Source organism: Gigantopelta aegis, chromosome 13 (genome assembly GCF_016097555.1).
Source record: "Gigantopelta aegis isolate Gae_Host chromosome 13, Gae_host_genome, whole genome shotgun sequence".
NCBI lineage: Eukaryota > Metazoa > Mollusca > Gastropoda > Neomphalida > Peltospiridae > Gigantopelta > Gigantopelta aegis.
In genome coordinates, this window is record NC_054711.1 from 28,039,633 (window position 1) to 28,063,633 (window position 24,001).

The window sequence follows — 24,001 nt, forward strand, 5'->3', positions numbered from 1 at the left end:
CGCATATACACAACAGAACAACCAAGAACACTTCCAGATGTACGGAACTAAATGTTCTGAGCAAAAAACCTAAATCAGTAGAGTACTGACCTAAGGTGCTTAGACCGGCCTCAGTGACATCGTGGTTAGGCCATCGGTCAACAGGCTGGTAGGTACTGGGTTCGGATCCCAGTCGAGGCATGGGATTTTTAATCCAGATACCGACTCCAAACCCTGAGTGAGTGCTCCGCTAGGCTCAATGGGTAGGTGTAAACCACTTGCACCGACCAGTGATCCATAACTGGTTCAACAAAGGCCATGGTTTGTGCTATCCTGCCTGTGGTAAGCGCAAATAAAAGATCCCTTGCTGCTAATCGGAAGAGTAGCCCATGTAGTGGCGACAGCGGGTTTCCTCTCAAAATCTGTGTGGTCCTTAACCATATGTCTGACGCCATATAACCGTAAATAAAATGTGTTGAGTGTGTCGTTAAATAAAACATTTCTTTCTTAAGGTGCTCAGATCATAGGAAACAATTTCCATGGTGGACCCTTTTGCAGGTTTTCCAACTCAACCAGTGTCCCCAACTATTGTCATCTCAAATGTTATATTAACTGATGTCTTGTCTATGGGGAAATGCATATAAAAGACCCCTTGCTGCTAATTGAAAAATGTAGCGAGTTTCCTCTCTAAGACTGTGTGTGAGAATGACCAAATGTTTGACGTCCAAAAGTAATGTGCTCTACGCAAACAGTTAATACCAGTCTAGCCAAATAATATGGTTGTTAAAATCTGTACTGTTAAATTATATGACCCTCCTATACAGACTTTAGTAAGGGGCCGTCCATACTTTTCAAAATTTTCACGAGCGTACGCTTTTGACCCCCCCCCCCCTAAAAATGTACATCCCCAAATGAAAAATGTTGATCAACATTTTTCATTTTCAAAAAAAGTGTACGCTGGCCCCTTAACCCCCTCCCCCCCACGTAGGGTTTGTACGCTTGTGAAAATGTTGAAAATTATGGATGGCCCCTAATGGTAGTAATTTAATGAATTGTTTTAGTAAACATGCTTCAGGATTGAATATTGTAAAACATTTTTATTTGCTTTCCATGTCTTTATGTTAATGTTTGGTTACGGAGTGTTCTCATTATGCAGTTAGTCGCACCAGCTTGTCGCATGCGATCGAATCGTACTGTGAGAACAACAAAATCAGAATGACAACACTACGAGAAATCATTGCAACTAACTGCATAATGAGAATGCCGCTTTAGCAGTGTATAGCAGATTATGATATTGGAATCTTCCGTTTTATTGATTGATGTACGTTACAACTTTTGTTGTAGTAACACCGCCATTCCCTGTTACCCCTCGGACGCCGTATGTGAACACAGGTAAAATAGGAAGAGAAGAAAAATACTATTTACCAAAACTCCTCTCTGATATTCTCTAGTTCACTATAGAAATCTTCAGTGACAGCAGAGTTATTGTGTGTCCTTGGAAACATATTTTAAATAGAAGCTAATGCAAGAACCTTGTTTTTTAATTAAGATTCTTCCCCAAATAATTAATCATTCTTGTTCAGGTTATTCCATTTACCATGGTTAAAAAAACTATTAGCATGGTATGCTTTGCGTTACTTTAAATTTGTATTATACTAAATTATTTATGCATTTTGGAAGAATGTCATTTAAAAGCATTAAAAAATTTGTTATAAAATGTAAATTTGTATTTATTGTAAATATATTCAGATGCTTGTTTGAAAAATGCAATTTTTCATAATAAAATTTCTCATGGTCACAATTTAGATTTTCTCTGAATTTTAAAAACCAAACAAATTTTATTAAAACTAGACCCTTAGCTAAAGTTTTTAATATTGATAAATTTGTGTTTTATTAATAATTAATTCAGTTGAGTATGTATTTGAGAAATCTTATGCTTTTAAAAATTGAAATTTTGGAAGTTTTTTTCATTTTACTCAGTTATATCAAACTGAAAAGAATCTACTCGTGATTTTGCATCAAAATAAGTTATAAAACATTTTGTGTTGTATTTTCATTGACATAAAGTTATGCAAGGAACACAATGATATCAGCTGCCGTACATCTTGTTAGTTTCTGCATAGTTCTTTCTCTTTATTCACTTCATCTGGTTGTGGGTAATATTTAATTAAATTGGCTAGAAAATGGTTAGCTTATCCAAACATCTTCAATAAATACTGAATATAAATGTTCCTCAAGGAATTCAAGAATTAAAATTCTTCAGTTCCTCAAAGAATCCCAGAGTTAGAATTCTTATTTTCCTCAAACAAAATTCTTATTTTCAAACAATCTTAGAGTATGTTAGCATAAAAATAATAAATTTAAAAACAATTTACTGTTTATAATGAGGCAAAAAATTTGGAATAAATGTATGAGCATTATTGGTTGCTATTAATTAATAACATAATTATTTTGTCTTAAATTTTCATTGGTCCAATAATCACAATTCTATCAAATTTGATGCTGTTTGAATTATTTACTTTTTAGTCCATGTTAGTAGAAATATCCAAAAACAAAACCAAGTATTTATAGGCCCAGGGGACGGGTCATAACCCAGTGGTAAAGCTGTCGCCTGATGCGTGATTGGTCTAAGATCGATCCCCATCAGGATATTTCTCATTCAAGCCAGTGCACCACGACTGGTAAGTCAAAGGCCATGGTATGTGCTATCCTGTCTGTGGGATGGTGCATATAAAAGACCCCTTACTAACTAATGTTGGTTCTGTTGTTAAGTTTGAACCCTGTGTTATAATTTATAAAATAAATAAGAATATTAATTCCTTAATAACTGACGTGGATATACTTTTAAATGCTTATACTGCTGGCATCAGTTGTGTAGTGATTAAAACATCAGGTATAAGGCTAGTAGGTACTGGGTTCATATTCCGGTACCGGCTCCCACAATAACTTGCCAGTAGCCCACTGTCCTGGACAGATTGCTGAGATAGACGGATTGTGTACCCAGGACAACTTGAACCTAAATCAGATATAAGCACAAAAATGAGTAGAAAGATACAATTTACCTACTACATTACGATATGTTCTATTAACAACACTGCATGCCTAATTATAATATTAATTGCATGGTTTCTTATTTTATAGCATGTTTTGTAGCATGGTTTGCAAAATATTTTTATATTAACATTATAGTTTGGTTTTTGCACTTTGCTTTGAAAACAACCGCGAAACTGTTGTATCTTTGTTGTATGGTTCTGTTTTTGATGAAACAATTTAAGGCCAAATGGAAATATCTAGTTTATTTTTTTAATTGCTGATTATATAACAAGTTTTAATTTTGTTTCCAGAGAACATACATGTACATGTATGTTTTAGGGTTGTTTTCAAGAATACTGTTGTGTTGCATCGTTAACTTGTATGAAAGCCATTGCTCTGTTCTAACAAATATATGCAGTTTTTCAGAGGCAAATAATAACAGCAATGAAATTATAAAAATAAAATGTCTTAGTCATAGTATTTTTTCTGACAGATTTATTAGTTCAGATAAAGTTTTTTAAAAGTAGATTTTAAAAACAAATCTTAATTCGATTTATGGAAGTTTGTCAAGTAACTTTTTATTTACATTGGAATTTTAATGTAAAAATAATTATGAGGGTTTAAAACTTAATATGTTTTTATGTGCGTTTTAGCATTATGCATTGGTTTCTTTTTGGACTATAAGTATTATACAGTCAAACCTGTCCTAGCGGCCACCTGTACCCAGCAGTCACCTGCCTTAAGCGGCCACTTTTTTTTCTCCCAGACGATTTATAATGTAAATGCATCTGTAATAAGCAGTCACCTGTCTAACTTAGCCAGCGGCCACCCAAATCGGATCCCAAATCGCTAGAATACCTGTATTAAGTGGCCACAGTAAAGTTTTACTATTATTTAAAAGGGATATTTTAACAACAGCAATACGGTGCAGGACATAACCGATCTTCACACCTTCAGGAATACTAGTACCCATTCAGTCCCGATATCTCCACTGTGTATCAATTAAGAAAGTATGACTATGGAGTGCATCTAATTGCCTCTGGGCAGGCTACGCTTGACACTTGTAGATTCACTTACTATGACAATATACTGCATAAAGTAGAAATTAAATAATTAAATGGAAAAGAAAACAAACTTGTTGAGAACGGTTAATTTAATACATTTCGTCTGCATTTTTTTTCTGAAGATGACATGTCAAAAGTTGATTAATAATCAACTGTGAAGCACACATCCATTGATTAGCAGTACAGACGATAAAACAAGAAACAACAACAAATGTTTTAAAGACTATATATGTGGCAACCTGTACTCAGTGGCCACCTGTCTTAAGTAGCCACTTTTATCTACTCTCTTGTTTGACTGCTTAAGACAGGTTTGACTGTAATTATTACATAAACAGAAGTATATTTCATTACTTCTATAGTAAACTAAAATATAGATAGTTAAAGCAGTAAAATATATGTTTGAAGTATAAATTTATTAAACCTAATTAAACTAAGTTTATATGGCTTTCTAACAAACTTAATCTATTAATCGTACTCTGAACGTATACATAAAATATTATAGAAGAAATTAAAAGTTATTTAATCTAACAAAAGCTTAATTAATTACTAATAATTAGTTAGTTTTTAAAATGTATATATGCTTTGGTAATATTAAATGACAAAAACATTACCGAGGAAATTTACAATGAAATTTGAATCTCAATAGAAGGAAATATTTTATTTTAATATTTTAAGTAAATAATACTGTTAATTCATTCACATTTAGGTATATTCCTATGACATAATTAAACACAAGTAAAAATATTTAAAATGGCTTTTGTACAGAGTGTTTTTAAAGTTTCAATCTTTGGCAAGTTAAAATGTTATAATATTAAAATTCCAATTTCCAGTTAATCAAATTCTATTTACAATTGCAGGGCAAACAACTGAAATTGAACTTCTGTTAATTATTAACTAAAAATCTATTCAAAGGAACAACTGTTTCCAAGGCTGAAATGAACAATTTTATTTTGTTAATAAATTTGAAAGTTATTCAAGGGAAACAACTCTTGTCTTTTAAATTTTGTTAAAGTTCATTCAAGGGAAACAACTCCTGTCTGAACAAAACTAATTCAAGGGAAACAACTCTTGCCAGACGATTTTAAAATTGATTCAAGGCAAACAACTCTTGCCTGAGCATTTTAAAATTGATTCAAGGGAAACAACTTTTGCCTGAGCATTTTAAAATTGATTCATGGGAAAACAACTCTTGCCAAAGCTTGAAACATGAACTCTTTTTCAAGGGAAACCTTTGCATGTAGATTTGAGCTTTATGCAACACTAAACAGCATCTTGCCTCCTGCCTCTGTCTTAGCTCCCGCACCGATAATAAGTCCCACATCACCGCCGGGCGAAACGAGAGAATTGCCACCGCATGGGCTGCGAAGCGGGGCCAAGCAGCCGGTGTTTCGTATTTCTGATCCTCTTTATGCCTCCATTCCCGAGGACTCGGCGGTCGGGCAGTCAGTCAAAGGTAGACAACTTGTCCACCTGACCCAAGGGTTTACAAACAATTAAATAGGGATTTTTATTTTAGTGTATTGTTAAATTCTAAATACGCTCATTTGAGCTTTATTGTCACAACTTAAAGGGACAGACCCTAGTTTTTAAACACTACGACATATTTTTCACTATTAAAGTGACGGACCCTAGTTTTTAAACACTACGACATATTTTTCACTATTAAAGGGACGGACCCTAGTTTTTAAACACTACGACATATTTTTCACTATTAAAGTGACAGACCCTAGTTTTTAAACACTACGACATATTTTTCACTATTAAAGTGACAGACCCTAGTTTTTAAACACTACGACATATTTTTCACTATTAAAGGGACGGACCCTAGTTTTTAAACACTACGACATATTTTTCACTATTAAAGTGACGGACCCTAGTTTTTAAACACTACGACATATTTTTCACTATTAAAGTGACAGACCCTAGTTTTTAAACACTACGACATATTTTTCACTATTAAAGGGACAGACCCTAGTTTTTAAACACTACGACATATTTTTCACTATTAAAACTGTTTTTGATCATTTAAATTAGAAGTACATGTACTTACATTTTATTATTTAGAATATTAATTTTCATAAACCTGAAGTGGTTCTGGTCATCCCGGTTTTTGTAATACCCCAAAATCATTTTTCATAATTCTAAAATTGTCTGAGAAGTAATGGTTATCGAGACAAGATCTAGTTATTTTTAGACAATATTTCCCTATTTAAGCATCACAGATTTTAGCTTCTCTCTCTTATATCTGTATCTAAATGACCGGCCTCGGTGGCGTCGTGGCAGGCCATCGGTCTACAGGCTGGTAGGTACTGGGTTTGGATCCCAGTCGAGGCATGGGATTTTTAATCCAGATACCAACTCCAAACCCAGAGTGAGTGCTCCGCAAGGCTCAATGGGTAGGTGTAAACCACTTGCACCGACCAGTGATCCATAACTGGTTCAACAAAGGCCATGGTTTGTGCTATCCTGCTTATGGGAAGTGCAAATAAAAGATCCCTTGCTGCTAATCGGAAGAGTAGCCCATTTAGTGGCGACAGCGGGTTTCTTCTCAAAATCTGTGTGGTCCTTAACCATATGTCTGACGCCATATAACCGTAAATAAAATGTGTTGAATATGTCGTTAAATAAAACATTTCTTTCTTTCTTTCTGTATCTAAATGTGTTACAGGTTTGTAGATTAACTAAACATAGTGTCCATTTTTCATGGGTTGAAACTAGGGTCTGCACCTTTAAGTATAACATAGATTTTAAATATGCACATTTGAGATTTTTTTTTCACAAACTAAATATGCACATTTGATTTTAAATAGAAACTTTTGAGGTTTATTTTTATGAATTAGGTATAATTTGGATTTGAGAAATACACGTTTGAGCATTATTTTCACATATTAATTAAAATGTTAGATTTTAAAATATTCTAATTGAGTTTTATTTTTTACAAAGTTATTTTGTCAGATGGTTTAAATTTCAAAGCATTTTACTTTTGAATATGTCGTCAGTTGAAAGGTGTCAACTGTAATGAGACATGTTTAATTGAGTTTCTTGTCTACTGACATTTTTAATCCATCTAGTGGATATGCATATAAAAAAAATCCCTTGCTACTAATGGAAAAATGTAGCTGGTTTCCTCTGACTATTTGTCACAATTACTGGTACCTAATGTTTGACGTTAAAGGGCCACGGACGGGATGTAGCCCAGCGGTAAAGCACTCGCTTGATGTATGGTTGGCGTGGGATTGATCCCCATCTGTCGGCCCATTGAGCTATTTCTCATTCCAGCCAGTGGATATTTTATGTAACAATTTTTTTTTTGATAGATAATTTGTCAAAATTTTCTACTCATCCAGAACTAGCCCTATGTCACTTGGTCTTTGTTTTCTACAGAGATAGGGTTTAAACAGTAAACCAGAGTTCTTAAATGTTATATAGAAATATAAAAATCCTCTGATTTTAACTCTACCTACAATGCTTGTTATTTGATGTAAAGTTCACAGTACTTACAAATCGTCCGTCTCATCATTCTATAAAAAAAAAAAATTGCAAATAATTTCAGTTTGGTTTAATGTAAGAAGAAAAGTAAAAGTGTTTTGGATATAACAAAATAATACCGTACTATTTTTGTGTGCAATTTACAAATCAGTCGGCTCAGAAATAAATAACTTGTAGTAAATTTCATAGCATGAAAAATGGTGTTCCCTGTGGGACAGATTATAGGCTTCAAGACCGTGGGAAGTTTTTTCTCTCTCTTTTTTTTGTTTGTTCAAGAACATTTTCATTGTATATATAAGATAATAATATAAGCCCTTGGGTCAAGGTTTTTACTTTAGTTCTTCTGGTGGTGTGTTTTCTGCTTTTCACTGTAGATTGCTGTTATAGATTTTCTCTGCACACTAGTTGCATCTACTAGTTACAGGAAGAGGGCTGATACAGAATTTATTAGTAAACAGGACGAGTGCCGATACAGAATTTATTAATATCGGCAAAACTGATAGGGTGAATTTACAATAATGGATGTATTTCATGTTTCAATAATGTTAATACTTACGGTAGCGTTCCTGTTTTTCATGATATTATTTAATAATTTTATTTAATAAAGTACATGTACATGTAAAAAATTGTGGGAATTTTTTTTTTTTAATGAATTCATATTAGCCCTTTTTAAAAGGTTATTTTTGCATATACAATTTAAATTCCTGGGACAAGTCTTAAATCAGGCCTTGTCTTATTTGCTTGTATTTTGTATTATTTGATTGCTACATGATAGTATTGCCTTTTTAAAGTTGCTTTTATTTAGATAATTAACATAGAACTAAATATGCTACTGGTAGATACATATTTCATTACGGGATTATGTTTCTAATGCAATATCTTTATATTGAAAAATACCCATAATGCATTTGAACTAAATACAAGATGCATTCAGTTCTGACAAAGTCTTGGGCACATTCACAGATACGGTTCAGAAGCACATTGGGCATTCTTGATCACAGCTTATCTCTTAAAAAACAAAAAAACACACACTGAATGTCAGTAATGTGGGACTGAATGTCAGTAATGTGGGACTGAATGTCAGCAATGTGGGACTGAATGTCAGTAATGTTGGACTGGACGTCAGTAATGTGGGACTGAATGTCAATAACATGGAACTGAATGTCAGTAATATGGAACTGGACATCAGTAACGTGGGACTGGACATCAGTAACGTGGGACTGGACGTCAGTAACGTGGGACTGGACATCATTAATTTGGGACTGGATGTCAGTAATGTGGGACTGGATGTCAGTAACGTGGGACTGGATGTCAGTAACGTGGGACTGAATGTCAGTAATGTGGGACTGAATGTCAATAACACTGTTAACTTCATTACACTATGGATAAGGGACTTGGTTCCAGTCACTCTTTGTTGTTTCAGTTACTAAATGATGTGCTCCCTCATTTGTTATTTGAGACCTTACTGAGTTCTCTCCCTTGGTAGGTGGCAGCACTGTAGTGAGCCCGATGGGCACGCTGACCCAGCAACAGCAGAACTTGCAGTACCAGACACAGCACACGACCCAGTACCACACCCAGCAGCAACAACATCAGCAGCAGCTGCAGCAGCAGCAGCATCAAGACGGGACGCTGCACATCGACACCAGTCAGAGGATGCTGTCATCACCGCGCAGTCCCGGGTCAGCTGGAAGGTGAGTCACGACGACGTTGTACACATCCTCAATATAATTATTGTAAGAAAGAGGCCGTACGGATTTCAGAAATTGTTTGGACCTGGGGTGGGAGGTAGCCCAGTGGTACAGCACCCACTTGATGCGCGGTCAGTCTGGGATTGATACACGTCGGTGGGCCTATATTAGGCTATTTCTTTTTCCAGCCAGTGCACCATGACTGGTATATCAAAGGCTGTGGTATGTGCTATCCTGTCTGTGGGATGGTGCATATAAAAGATCCCTTGTTACGTAGCCAAGTGAAGTGGTAATGCACCTGACTGATGTGTGGTCGGTTTGGAATTGATCCCATTCAGTGGACCAATTGAGCTATTTATCGTTCCAGCCAGTGGTCTATCACTGGTATATCAATGGCTGTGGTATGTGCTATCCTGTCTGTGGGATGGTGCATATAAAAGATCCCTTGTTATGTAGCCAAGTGAAGTGGTAATGTACCCGTTTGATGCATGGTCGGTTTGGGGTTGATCCCATTCAGTAGACCCATTGGACTATTTCTCGTTCCAGCCAGTGGTCTATGACTGGTATATCAAAGGCTGTGGTATGTGCTATCCTGTCTGTGGGATGGGGCATACAAAAGATCCCTTGCTACTAATGGAAAAATGTAATGGGTTTTCTCTCAATGACTATATGTCAAAATTATCAAATATTTGGACCTGTTTATATGTATTTTGTGCTTTTTCATACAACAGGGCTTCTAGATTATGGTAGCCCCACTCCCATGGCTAGTGATATTCAATGTTGGGCTAGTAAATAACTACTATTGCCATGCCAGACAGGGCTTCTAGATTATGGTAGCCCCACTCCCATGGCTAGTGATATTCAATGTTGGGCTAGTAAATAACTACTATTGCCATGCCAGACAGGGCTTCTAGATTATGGTAGCTCCACTCCCATGGCTAGTGATATTCAATGTTGGGCTAGTAAATAACTACTATTGCCATGCCAGACAGGGCTTCTAGATTATGGTAGCCCCACTCCCATGGCTAGTGATATTCAATGTTGGGCTAGTAAATAACTACTATTGCCATGCCAGACAGGGCTTCTAGATTATGGTAGCTCCACTCCCATGGCTAGTGATATTCAATGTTGGGCTAGTAAATAACTACTATTGCCATGCCAGACAGGGCTTCTAGATTATGGTAGCCCCACTCCCATGGCTAGTGATATTCAATGTTGGGCTAGTAAATAACTACTATTGCCATGCCAGACAGGGCTTCTAGATTATGGTAGCTCCACTCCCATGGCTAGTGATATTCAATGTTGGGCTAGTAAATAACTACTATTGCCATGCCAGACAGGGCTTCTAGATTATGGTATCCCCACTCCCATGGCTAGTGATATTCAATGTTGGGCTAGTAAATAACTACTATTGCCATGCCCGACGGCTAGTGAACGTTTTGTGTCAAATGTTGCAGTTAAGTCTATTTTGTAAATATGAATATCCTGCCCCCACATCAAATGTTAGCATTTTTAAACTCTATATCGCTCTTTAGGTGACATATCTGATTATTACTATTACTTAGTAATCTTGTTTTAACTTAAAAGTAAAGTAGGGCTAGTGAATTTTTAATCGTGGCTAGTACATTTTTAAAATCACTGATCTCATGGCTAGTGGATTTTTATAAAATTCTAGAAGCCCTGATATAAGGTTCTTTTGGAGCAGGACATTTAATTTTATTTATGTATAATGTATATAGCCAAGCAAATGTAATGCACTGATGATGTCCTTTTAAAGGCATATTGTCACAGACCACTGACCTATTTAAAGGCATATTGTCACAGACCACTGACCTATTTAAAGGCATATTGTCACAGACCACTGACCTATTTAAAGGCATATTGTCACAGACCACTGACCTATTTAAAGGCATATTGTCACAGACCACTGACCTATTTAAAGACATATTGTCACAGACCACTGACCTATTTAAAGGCATATTGTCACAGACCACTGACCTATTTAAAGACATATTGTCACAGACCACTGACCTATTTAATGGTCTAACAAAGTATTACCTGAACAAAAATAATTTGATTTGCCTTTAAATGTACTTTATTCAACCATCTTCATAACCACTATACTCCATTTATTAATGACATTTTGTAAAAATAATTAAATTATGGCAATGGTCCATAATTCAAAAACTAAAATTGCCAAGAGGGATGACATGGATTTCACTCCATCATGGTTCAGTTAAGGTGATGCAATAGCTAGATTTGGTTTCCAACAATTAATGTAATTTTTATTTATTATCCAATTTCTTTAGAAATGAGGTCCTTAAATCCGTGACAGTATGCATTTAACAAATATTGACATCTTTTTTTATATATCTAGACAGAATGTCTTTAATGAAAATAACTTATGTTTAGTAATAGCAAATTGATATGTGATGTTGTTTCAGCCCTGACCCCCCCCCCCCCCATAACACCTTGACCTCATGCCAAATTGTAGGTTTTGACATGTCACAGCTCATATAGAGAATGTTGTTAATTTAATTTGTGATGTTGTTTCAGCCTCCCCCCCCCCCTCCCCCCAACGTATAGTCATTTGATTTGTGGTGTTCTTTCAGCCCCCCTTCCCCCAACAGCAGCCTGAACACCCTGAGACAGCAGCTGTCCACTGCCCACTCCATGTCCACTGTTCCGCACTCGATGACGGGTCAAAGTTCACCGAGCGTTTACTTCGGACTGTCTCGCAGAGGAAGCTTGTCATCTCTTGCTGGTAAGCATGTCTCTTATTTATGGAAATGTTCTGTCTCATTCTTTTCCCAGTGTTTGTCATCTCTTATTTATGGAAATGTTCTGTCTCATTCTTTCTCCAATGTTTGTCATCTCTTATTTATGGAAATGTTCTGTCTCATTCTTTCTCCAATGTTTGTCATCTCTTATTTATGGAAATGTTCTTTCTCATTCTTTCTCCAATGTTTGTCATCTCTTATTTATGGAAATGTTCTGTCTCATTCTTTCTCCAATGTTTATCATCTCTTATTTATGGAAATGTTCTGTCTCATTCTTTCTCCAATGTTTATCATCTCTTATTTATGGAAATGTTCTGTCTCATTCTTTCTCCAGTGTTTGTCATCTCTTATTTATGGAAATGTTCTGTCTCATTCTTTCTCCAGTGTTTGTCATCTCTTATTTATGGAAATGTTCTGTCTCATTCTTTCTCCAGTGTTTGTCATCTCTTATTTATGGAAATGTTCTGTCTCATTCTTTCTCCAATGTAGTGAATTTCCTTTGAAGATTATGTGTCATAGTTACCAAATGTTTGACATCCAATAGCCGATGATTAATAAATCAATGTGCTCCAGTGGTGTTGTTAAACAAAAATATTTTTTGTCCTTTTGTTTAAAGATTCTTTTTCCCTTGCTACTAGTAATCAATACCATTTGACTGGTACATGAAAGATTGTGGTAAGTACTGTACTACTGGAATAGTGCATACATGCAGGTACCTTTCTTCCTGGTACAGTAACTTCATTTTGGTGTTTTTATTCAATTATGGTTCAAGTATAATTACCCTGGGCACAGATTTCACCTATTTTGGTTGTTCGTCTAGGTCAGGGGTTCATTTCATTCATTTCAACTTACTTTCGTGCTTATATCCAATTAAGGTTCAAGCACACTGTCCTGGGCACATGCCTCAGCTATCTGGGCTGTCTGTCCAGGACAGAGGGTTAGTTATTAATTGTTAGTGGTTAGTGAGAGAGAAGAGGGTGTAGTGGCCTTACACCTACCCACTGATCCCTTAAGAACTCGCTCTGAGTTGGAGCTGGTACCGGGCTGCAAACCCTGTACCTACCAGCCTGTAGTCTGATGGCTTAACCACTGCGCCATCGAGGCCAGTCAGGGATTAATAATGAGTTGTTAGTGGCTAGTAAGTAAAGTAAACAATTGACAGTGATGTTGTACAACGCCACCTACACTAGTGTCAGGTTATTCCCCTTGACTACACACAATATAGTGATTTTACATCTCATGATGGGGGCCGGTTCCAGGATGTGAACCCAGCACCTACCAGCCGTATAAATTTGATGGCTTAATCACCATGCCATGCATTTCCTGAGGCCAGTTACATAAATGAATGATATGCAGAGGATTCATCAAGAGTGGTTTTTAATATGGAAAATATTAACCAAGTTTATGTTCATTGGTATTTATCAAGGCTCTGCCGAGACAAATATACCATTTAGCTAGATGAGGTCGATCTTTCACATATTAAAAAAATATTGGTAGCATATTTATCACATAAAAATAACAGTTTAATTTGATGTTTAGTAAATCACAGTTCGAAAGTTGTTTTCATATAACTGTATCATGATTTGCACAAATGTATTTTGATGTCACACACTTTAACTACCTCAACAGGGCTCAAACTTAAGAATTATCTCACATGGCAATTAAAAAAAAAATTGCCATAGGTGGAATGGCCTACCGACGGCAGTTTTGACCCTGCTAAAAAAAAAATTAAAAGTGCTTTTTGCAGGAAATAAACATGACTGAAATGGGTTTTTTTACTGTATGTAGACATATTTCAAATGTACAAATGTTATATATACTGGCAGATAATATATTCCTACATGTAAGTGTATGTTTGCATACATTTTGCCATTGTTGAGGAGCTTTATACCAACAGCATTTATATACTGATACAAACCTTTCTACTTTTTGAGGTATAAATATCCCGAACTTCACACACATTGTTTTCACTTCCTATTTATTGCACAAGTTTATTTTGTTCAAGAATATATATCACGAGACCGTGTTAAGAATCATACTCTGCAGCAGTCTTGTGTGATGTTTCAAATATAATATGACGTCATTTGTAAATGGTATATAAAAGGCGCTAACTGCAGTAAAAAGAAAAAGGGAATTCCCCATTTAAAAGTTCCGGTCCAGATTGCACATACATGTATGTGCGATACAGGATAAATTTATTACACGGTTTCAAAAGGCCTTTATCACTATAGTAAGATTGAATAGGTATGTAATAATATGTTTTATCATACTCATGTCTCCTTTGTGTTCAGACATGTTACCTTGGACACAAGTTCTGAAGCATGCCATAAATCATGTCCAGAGTAGATTTGAATTTTGTGCATAATTCTACCTTTTCAGTTTATACATGCTATACCTTTTATTTGGCCACAGTGGTGTTTGAAAACTAGATGGCATTCAGTTTTAAAATGAGATATCGTTCAATAAAAAGAAATGCATTAACATTCTGTTGTTGCCTTGCTGGTATGTGGGTCAGCTTGCAGAGTGTTGCTATTGAATATCAAGTGCCATTTCATTCATCACTATCTTATTTGTATGAAGCACATTAAACAAACATGTTGCACCAACCTGCCTAGACTTTTATCAGTCACAATTGGTGTCTAGTTAATATACCGTCTCACCTTCGTGGTGTATTCGTCAAGTATTGAGGCTGCATTGTAGATAGGGGCAGGGTTTAGCTCAGTTGGTAGAGCACTCGCACAAGTTGCTTGAGTCGAAGGATTGAATCCCTTGTTGTACATATTTTAGGATTGGTGGCCCCATGATTGGTATATCAAAGGTTTTGGTATGTGCTATCCTGTCTGTGGAATAGTGCATATGAAAGATCCCTTTCTGGGATGTATTTTAGGATTGGTGGCCCCATGATTGGTATATGAAGGGTCTTGGTATGTGCTATCCTGTCTGTGGTAAAGTGCATATGAAAGATCCCTTGCTGGTATATATTTTATAATTTGTGGCCCCATGACTGACATATCAAGGGTCTTGGTATGTGCTATCCTCTCTGTGGAATAGTGCATATGAAAGATCCCTTGCTGGTATATATTTTATAATTGGTGGCCCCATGACTGACATATCAAGGGTCTTGGTATGTGCTATCCTGTCTGTGGAATAGTGCATATGAAAGATCCCTTGTGGTGGCCCCATGACTAGTATATTAAGGGTCTTGGTATGTGCTATCCTGTCTGTGGTAAAGTGCATATGAAAGATCCCTTGCTGGTATGTATTTTATAATTGGTGGCCCCATGATTGGTATATGAAGGGTCCTGGTATGTGCTATCCTGTCTGTGGAATAGTGCATATGAAAGATCCCTTGCTGGTATATATTTTATGATTGGTGGCCCCATGACTGGTATATTAAGGGTCTTGGTATGTGCTGTCCTGTCTGTGGAATAGTGCATATGAAAGATCCCTTGCTGGTATATATTTTATGATTGGTGGCTCCATGACTGACATATCAAGGGTCTTGGTATGTGCTATCCTGTCTGTGGTAAAGTGCATATGAAAGATCCCTTGCTGATATGTATTTTATGATTGGTGGCCCCATGATTGGTATATGAAGGGTCTTGGTATGTGCTATCCTGTCTGTGGAATAGTGCATATGAAAGATCCCTTGCTGCTAATATAGTGTTCTCTGATGACTGTGTTAGAATTATCGAATGTTTGACTTTCAGTAGCCGATAATTAATTAATCAATGTGCTCTAGTGGCTATGGTAATTTTAACATAGTCTTAAAGATGAAACCTGCTACATTTATCCATTATTAGCAAGGGATCTTTTATATGCACCATCCTGCAGACAGGATAACACATACCACAGCCTTTTGATATACCAGTCATGGTGCAATGACAAATAGCCCAATCGGCCCACCAACGGGGATCGATCCCAAACTGACCATGCATCAGGCGTGCACTTTACCACTGGGCTACATTCCACTCCCTTGTTTTGGGTAAAGGATCTGGTACTGGTTAGAACCTAAACCCAAGACAGACGTGCACTCTAACAGCTTGTTCTGAATGTGCACATTAAAACACTTGACATTGCCAGTGACTTAATCCTGATACTGCCAAGGCCGTGCAGTCAACGTGCAGTGACCGGCCTCGGTGGCGTCGTGGTTAGGCCATCGGTCTACAGGCTGGTAGGTACTGGGTTCGGATCCCAGTCGAGACATGGGGTTTTTAATCCAGATACCTACTCCAAACCCTGAGTGAGTGCTCCACAAGGCTCAATGGGTAGGTGTAAACCACTTGCACCGACCAGTGATCCATAACTGGTTCAACAAAGGCCATGGTTTGTGCTATCCTGCCTGTGGGAAGTGCAAATAAAAGATCCCTTGCTGCCTGTCATAAAAGAGTAGCCTATGTGGCGACAGCGCGTTTCCTCTCAAAATCTGTGTGGTCCTTGACATTATGTCTGACGCCATATAACCATAAATAAAATGTGTTTAGTGCATCGTTAAATAAAACATTTCTTTCTTTCTTTCAACGTGCAGTGAGTTTATTTCTATTTCACTTCTTGTTGTGGGTGCCAGGTAGAAAGGCTGTTACCCTTGTAATCCCTTGCTATACAAGGTCAAAAGTAATCCTGTGGTATTGACCGACACAACTGTATATATTAAACAGTGGCCTATCCACTACTTACTGTGTGTATTTGACAGTCACCTGTGTAATACGGTAACAGTGTGTAATACAATCATTATACACACATGTACCTCGATCCCTGGTTACACCTATTTACACAGCGGACCAGCGGGGGGGATGTTTCCTAGTGACACCTATAGTTGTGTGTGCAACAGACTGTGTGGTTTTTTAAATCAAATACTAGTGCTGGAATTTGGTTGCCAGTAATTTATCTTGAATATATCATTCACTGGATACACATTTATATGTCATCAGTGTCGCTGAAGTGAAAGGTATGTGTGTTGTAATTTCTTTTAGCCTGTCTGTTGAGAATTTGTTATTGCCCTTTTTATAAGCAGCATTCCATTCATTGCATGACTTTAATTTATCTCCATGCTTATATCCTGTTACTGTCTTGGGCATCATACCATAGTTATCTGGCCCTGTGCTTATAAACCTTAAAGTCTAGACTTTAATAAAGTCCAGACTTTAACATCATGGCAACGCCATTCAAATAGCATTACGTTAAAGTCTGGACTTTATTAATATTCTAGACTTTAAGTTTTATAAGCACGGGGCCAGGACTGTCTGTAGTGGGTCACTTGTCAGTTGTTAATGGTTAGTGAGAGAAGAGAACATAAGTCAGTGTCATGGCCTTATACCTCTCCCCATCGAGCTGCTAAAACCTGTCCTGGGTTGGAGCCGGTATGGGTGCGTGAACCCAGTACCTACCAGTCTTACAGCCAATGATTCAACCACTACACCACCAAGGTCATAGTCCAAAGATTCTGAAATTTGATAGTGGATGATATACGAATCAGTCCTGATAGTTACTAATAAAGAAAGAAGTGTTTTATTTAACGACGCACTCAACACATTTTATTTACGGTTATATGGCATCAGACATATGGTTAAGAACCACACAGATTTTGAGAGGAAACCCGCTGTCACCACTCTATGGGCTACTCTTCCGATTAGCAGCAAGGGATCTTTTATTTGTGCTTCCCACAGGCAGGATAGCACAAACCATGGCCTTTGTTGAAAACCAGTTATGGATCACTGGTCGGTGCAAGTGGTTTACACCTACCCATTGAGTCTTGCGGAGCACTCACTCAGGGTTTGGAGTCGGTATCTGGATTAAAAATTCCATGCCTCGACTGGGATCCGAACCCAGTACCTACCAGCCTGTAGACCGATGGCCTACCACGACGCCACCGAGGCCGGTGGTGATAGTTACTAAATAGAGGATACTCCCCAAGTGTCTTGTGATATCATAATTTGTCAGCACAAGTTGATAAAAGTATGAAATCTGAGACTTGGAGAGGATTTTTATACTTCTATCAATGAGTGCTGATAAATTATGATATCACAAGATATGAGGTGGTATTCTTTTTATCATCCATTATCATTCTTTTCAGTAATGTGGGTTGAATGTCACTATATTTGGCAGTGGTAGATTCGTTAACTAGCAGAACGACAGTGACGTGACGTCACTAATGATAGGTTTAGAGCTAAAACATACACATAGACATAACAAAAGATGCGATATCTCCTAGGATAATATCGCTGGAGATATTGCAAATTATAGTACTAGCTATATCTCCTACAAAAGCCTTTAATGGATGATAATATAGAATACCGGTACAGCAACTTGTGTATCAAAAGGCCTGTCCTGTCTGTGGTAAAGGACATACACGATAGCAGTTTGATTTCCACTATTGAATTATATCCATTGAATGATTTCCAAGCGTACATCCACTTCAGGTTTAAGCTTGTTTATCTGGACTCGCACATCGGCTATCTGGGCAGTCTGTGATTGATTGATTTCAACTTATTTTCGTGCTTATATCCAATTAAGGTTCAAGCACACTGTCCTGGGCACACACCTCAGCTATCTGGGCTGCCTATCCATGACAGTGGGTTAGTTGTTAGTTGGTTAGTGGTTAGTGAGAGAGAAGAGGGTGTAGTGGCCTTACACCTACCCATTGAGCCCTTAACAACTCGCTCTGGGTTGGAGCAGGTACCGGTCTGCGAACCCTGTACCTACCAGGCTGTAGTCCGATGGCTTAACCACTGCACCACCGAGGCCAGTGCTGTCTGTGAAGAGACCTGTTATACAATGCAGTCTTAGCAATCGGATCAACTTAGAGCATAACTACCTCATGTACTAAAGATCATCTTAGCACTAAGATCGCTTAGTGAAATGGAATGAAGGAAATGTTTTAGTTAACCACACACTCGACACATTTTATTTACGGCTATATCCTTAGTAGAATGGGGTCCTGGGACAGTTAATATTACATTATTTCTAGACCTCTGTAGAGGATGGATATATCTCTAGTCCGTCCCATCATTCTATAAATATGTTTTTTGTTAATAATTTTAGTTTGGTTTGATGTAAGAAGAAAAGTAAAGGTGTTTTTTAAATAACAAACAAATAGTATTTGTGAGTGCAATTTACAAATCATTCGGCTCAGAAATAAATAACTTGTAGTAAATTCCACAGCATGATGGACTGTGGATGATTATTTAGATGATATTTCTGATGAAACCTGCTCCAGATCAGGTCCCGGACCTGTGATGGACATGCCTGAAACCTTAGTGGTATAGAGGCATGTTAAAAAAAAGTTTAAGCTCAAGGTCTGGTGAAATGGTTTGTTTTGTTTTGTTTTGTTTACCAAAACCATCATAATCTTTAGTGGAGGATGGATATATCTGGTTGATTATTCCGATGATATTTGTAATGAAATGTTTGATGGTTTGTTTACAGATGTTGACATGGTCAGCACTTCAGCGAGATTTGTTAAAGATACATCCAAGTACTGGTACAAGCCAAACATCACCCGCGAAGAAGGTAAGTTATTCAGGGCCAAACCAAGTGGGGGTAGGGCAGAATTAAGGGGCAGTTGTTCCCAGAGGTGGATCTAGGGGGGTCAGGGGCCCGGTTCCCCCCTAAATTTTGTGAGTTATAATTTTATTATATATTATTTTTTATTTTTTTTACGATCCCCTCCAAACCTCCCCCAAATTTCCATTGGCATTCTGCCTCATGTCATTGGGGCCTCCCTAGATAGATTTTATGGATCCGCCACTGGTTCCTCCCACAGGCAAATACATAATGCATAATCCAAAAATATCAAAAGCAGCCATGCATTAAATATATATGTATATGTATGTATGTATATATATATATATATATACACACACACACATATATACATACACCTGTTGAATAAACAAAAAGTTGAATTGCCTCATAAGATGATCATTTGTAGAATAGCATTTAACATTATTAGAGGGACAGTCCTAAGTTTGTCGCTATTGTTAAGATGTTGCAGACTACCAGAGACGGTTCAAGGACAACAAATTTGAATTAAATACATTTTCCTGCATAAAATATCAGTGGCTGTATATTTAAATGTGTTTTTGATCGTTCCAGTATTGTACTAGCTGAAACTTAATTTCGTTTCCCAATGTTTTTTGGGGGGTTTTGTACGTACAAAATTGTTGGGAGACCAAATCCAGTTTGGGCTACATACAAATAAGAGCACAACAAGAAACACTGAATATACAGACACCTATATTCTAAAGAAGAAACAATATTTAGTATGTAATTTTAGTCATTAAAATATTTTATTCATCGGAACATCTTACAATTGCGGCAAACTCAGGACTGTCCCTTTAACTGGTTTTTACAACCCATAGCTAAAGCATGAATAAAAGTGTTACCACTATCAGCAGTTACTGTCAACTGCCTACATACAATACTAGTATATGTTTATATATACATGTACCACCATGTTCTTTTTAAAGGGCCTATACTGAGTTTTTGACGATTGTTATGACGATATCGACCAACAGAGACTTTATAACAACTGTAATTACATATTAAATAATATTTTGTAAATAGAATATTAGTGGATGTATATTAAAGGTCTTTCTGTTCGTCCAACTCCCAAGTGTTTGCACTTGGTAAAACTTCATTTCATTTCCTATTACATGTACAAATGTACATGTATTTATATTTTTTAATACATTCGAAATTATTGGGATACCAAATCAAATATTGGTTGGTTACAAATATTAGGTCGATCAGCAACACATTGAATATACATGTACAGATACTGATATTGTAAACAAGAAAATATAATTACAGTGTAACCTTTCAAAACTGGACCCTCTGTAAACTGGAATTCCCCCAAAACTGGACATTTTTTACTGTCCTTTTTATAAAGTACAGAACTCAACCTCTCTAAACCAGATACATGTTCACTGCCTATGTACTGGGGGCAATAAATCTTTAAAAAACAAACAAAAAACCCCCAAAAACCAGATACCTCTTATAACTGGACATTTTACTTGGTCCCTAGGATGTCCGATTTAGAGGGGTTTCACTGTATTATGTAATACTAGACATTACAAAATGGTTTTAGTCGAAAAAACATCTTACAGTGCAACAAACACAGGATAGGCCCTTTAATGATGTGTATTACAAGACAGTGGAGTGACAGCCCTCTTCTGAATGTTGAAATGGAGAATAAATAATCTTTACGTGACTCAGATTAGTAACTATAGCCCAAATATATTGACAAATAGTGTAAGCCAGTAAGAAAATCAATATTACTAGTGTGGTCTAAGTAATAAACCGGCCTCGGTGGCGTCATGGTTATGCCATCGGTCTACAGGCTGGTAGGTACTGGGTTCGGATCCCAGTCGAGGCATGGGATTTTCAATCCAGATACCGACTCCAAACCCTGAGTGAGTGCTCCGCAAGGCTCAGTGGGTAGGTGTAAACCACTTGCACCGACCAGTGATCCATAACTGGTTCAACAAAAGCCATGGTTTGTGCTATCCTGCTTTTGGGAAGCGCAAATAAAAGATCCCTAGCTGCCTGTCATAAAAGAGTAGCCTATGTGGCGAAAAAACATCTTACAATGCAACAAACACGGGATAGGCCCTTTAATGCTGTGTATTACAAAACAGTGGAGTGACAGCCCTCTTCTGAATGTTGAAATGGAGAATAAATAATCTTTACGTGACTCAGATTAGTAACTATAGCCCAAATATATTGACAAATGGTGTAAGCCAGTAAGAAAATCAATATTGCTAGTGTGTTCTAAGTAATGAAATAATAAAATACACAAGAGGTTGCAGGTTTAAACTTGTGTTTTGTTACCCTCATACTACAGCAGAGAATAAAACTGTTATCTGACTCATTTCATATATTCCGTATGGACAATGATTCATGTACTAATTGTGTTTATTTTGTGTTACTATTTACAGCCATAGTATTGCTGAAAGACAAACAGCCCGGAACATTCGTCATCAGGGACAGTAACTCTTTCCCCGGAGCATTTGGACTGGCAATCAAAGTGGCCACCATACCGCCCAATGTGCAGATTAAACCATCAGGTAGTTTAGATAAATCAGTAATAATCTATGATGTGTCGTATTATGGTATGGCGTTGTCCGTCCGTACGTCCGTCCGTATGTCTGTCTTTTAACTTTTTCTTGTCTAGACCATATCTTGTATACAGACGCATACAGGACCATCAAACCTCACATATAGGAACAACTTGAAATGGTGGTTTGTCGCGTACTATTACTAGGTCACTGTGACCTACTTTTCACAGACTACTGCACGTAACAGTAAATCCTTGTCTGGACCATATCTTGCATACAGATGCATACAGGACCATCAAACCTCACATGTAGGACCAACTTGGGATGATGGTTGGTCCAAAACAAACTGTTCATCCATCCTATTGCAAAAAATTCACATAATTAGAATTGAATCATACCCGTAACATATTCATTAATATAGATATGGTTTTCCATCAAACTCCTGATGGGTGTATCATGTACCTCACCGGTACACTTGTTTAGTCATTGAGTGGAAGGATTTATCTCAGTGGGTTGAGTACTCACTTGAGGTGCTTGTGTAGCAGGATCGAACCATCTCAGTGGATCCATTCAACTGATTGTGTTTTTTCTCTTTCCAACCAGTGCGCCACAACTGGTCAAAGGCTGTGGTATGTGCTTCTTTGTCTGTGGGAATGTGCATATAAAAGATCCCTTGCTGCATTAGGGCAAATGTAGCTGGTTTCATCTGATGACTATGAGTTGGAATTACCAAATGTTTGACATCCAATAACCGACGATTAATTAATCAATGTGCTTTAATGGTGTCACTAAACAAACTAAACTTTAACATTTGCTGTTAACTGCAGAATTCACTGAGGCAGTAATACTCCTGATTTTATTTTTTAAGGAGGATAATGAAACTGAACAGAGAAGAAGAAGAAACAAACATAATAGCTAAAACAAATTTTTTTTTTTTTTTTTCCGTTTTGGTTTATATGCACAAGTAGCCATAATTCAGTTTTATACAAAAATATCATTAACAAGTGAGTTATGGCATTTATGTACATTTAACTGGTTGAATTAAAGGTAAGGGGGGGGGGGGGGGGGGGGGGGGGGGTCAGCTCTATGTTCCCTCAGGGTCAGGATTACTGTTAGCTGAGGGGACAGAGAGCTGAGAGAAGTGAGGGAACATAGACATGATCCGAATTAAAGTATATTTAAAGAAAAATTGCATGTTGTTGAGTCATTTTAGTATGTCAACTGTCATGCAGTCTTACCTTTAATATAAACCAAAAGCTTTTAAAAATGAAATTCAGGTAATATGTTGTTGAGTCATTTTAGTATGTCAACTGTCATGCAATCTTACCTTTTATATAAACCAAAAGCTTTTAAAAATGAAATTCAGGCAATATGTTGTTGAGTCATTTTAGTATGTCAACTGTCATGCAATCTTACCTTTAATATATAGGAACAGCTTTTAAAAATTAAATTCAGGTAATATGTTGTTGAGTCATTTTAGTATGTCAACTGTCATGCAATCTTACCTTTAATATAAACCAAAAGCTTTTAAAAAAATTAAATTCAGGCAATATGTTGTTGAGTCATTTTAGTATGTCAACTGTCATGCAATCTTACCTTTAATATAAAGAAAGAGCTTTTAAAAAATGAAATTCAGGCAATATGTTGTTGAGTTGTTAAATATTTGAATTAGTATGTCACAGGCCTTCTAGAATTTGTTTTAATCCACTAGCCATGGGATCATTGATTTTTTTTTAATTTACTAGCCATGATTTCAAATTCACAAGCCCTACTTTACTTTAAGTTAATACAATTTTACTAAATAATAGTTGAGGTGGGGTCAAGATATTCATATTTACAAAATAGACTTTAACTTCAACATCTGACCATTTTGTTTTCACTAGCCGTCGGGCATGGCAATAGTAGTT

At 36.9% G+C, this 24,001-nt stretch overlaps 1 protein-coding gene across 8 annotated transcripts in view; it reads left to right on the top strand.

The window, feature by feature from the left end:
* LOC121387613 (tensin-1-like) overlaps positions 1-24,001 on the top strand; it is a 231,028-nt gene that overhangs the window by 193,205 nt on the left and 13,822 nt on the right. For 7 of the 8 annotated variants that reach the window (XM_041518772.1, XM_041518778.1, XM_041518776.1 and 4 more), the window contains 5 exons: positions 1,324-1,371; positions 9,052-9,259; positions 11,869-12,020; positions 19,462-19,545; positions 21,975-22,103. In XM_041518772.1, coding sequence (XP_041374706.1) covers positions 1,324-1,371; positions 9,052-9,259; positions 11,869-12,020; positions 19,462-19,545; positions 21,975-22,103 — 621 coding nt within the window. The remainder of the gene's footprint in view (positions 1-1,323; positions 1,372-9,051; positions 9,260-11,868; positions 12,021-19,461; positions 19,546-21,974; positions 22,104-24,001) is intronic. The other variant, XM_041518777.1, reaches the window with a different exon arrangement.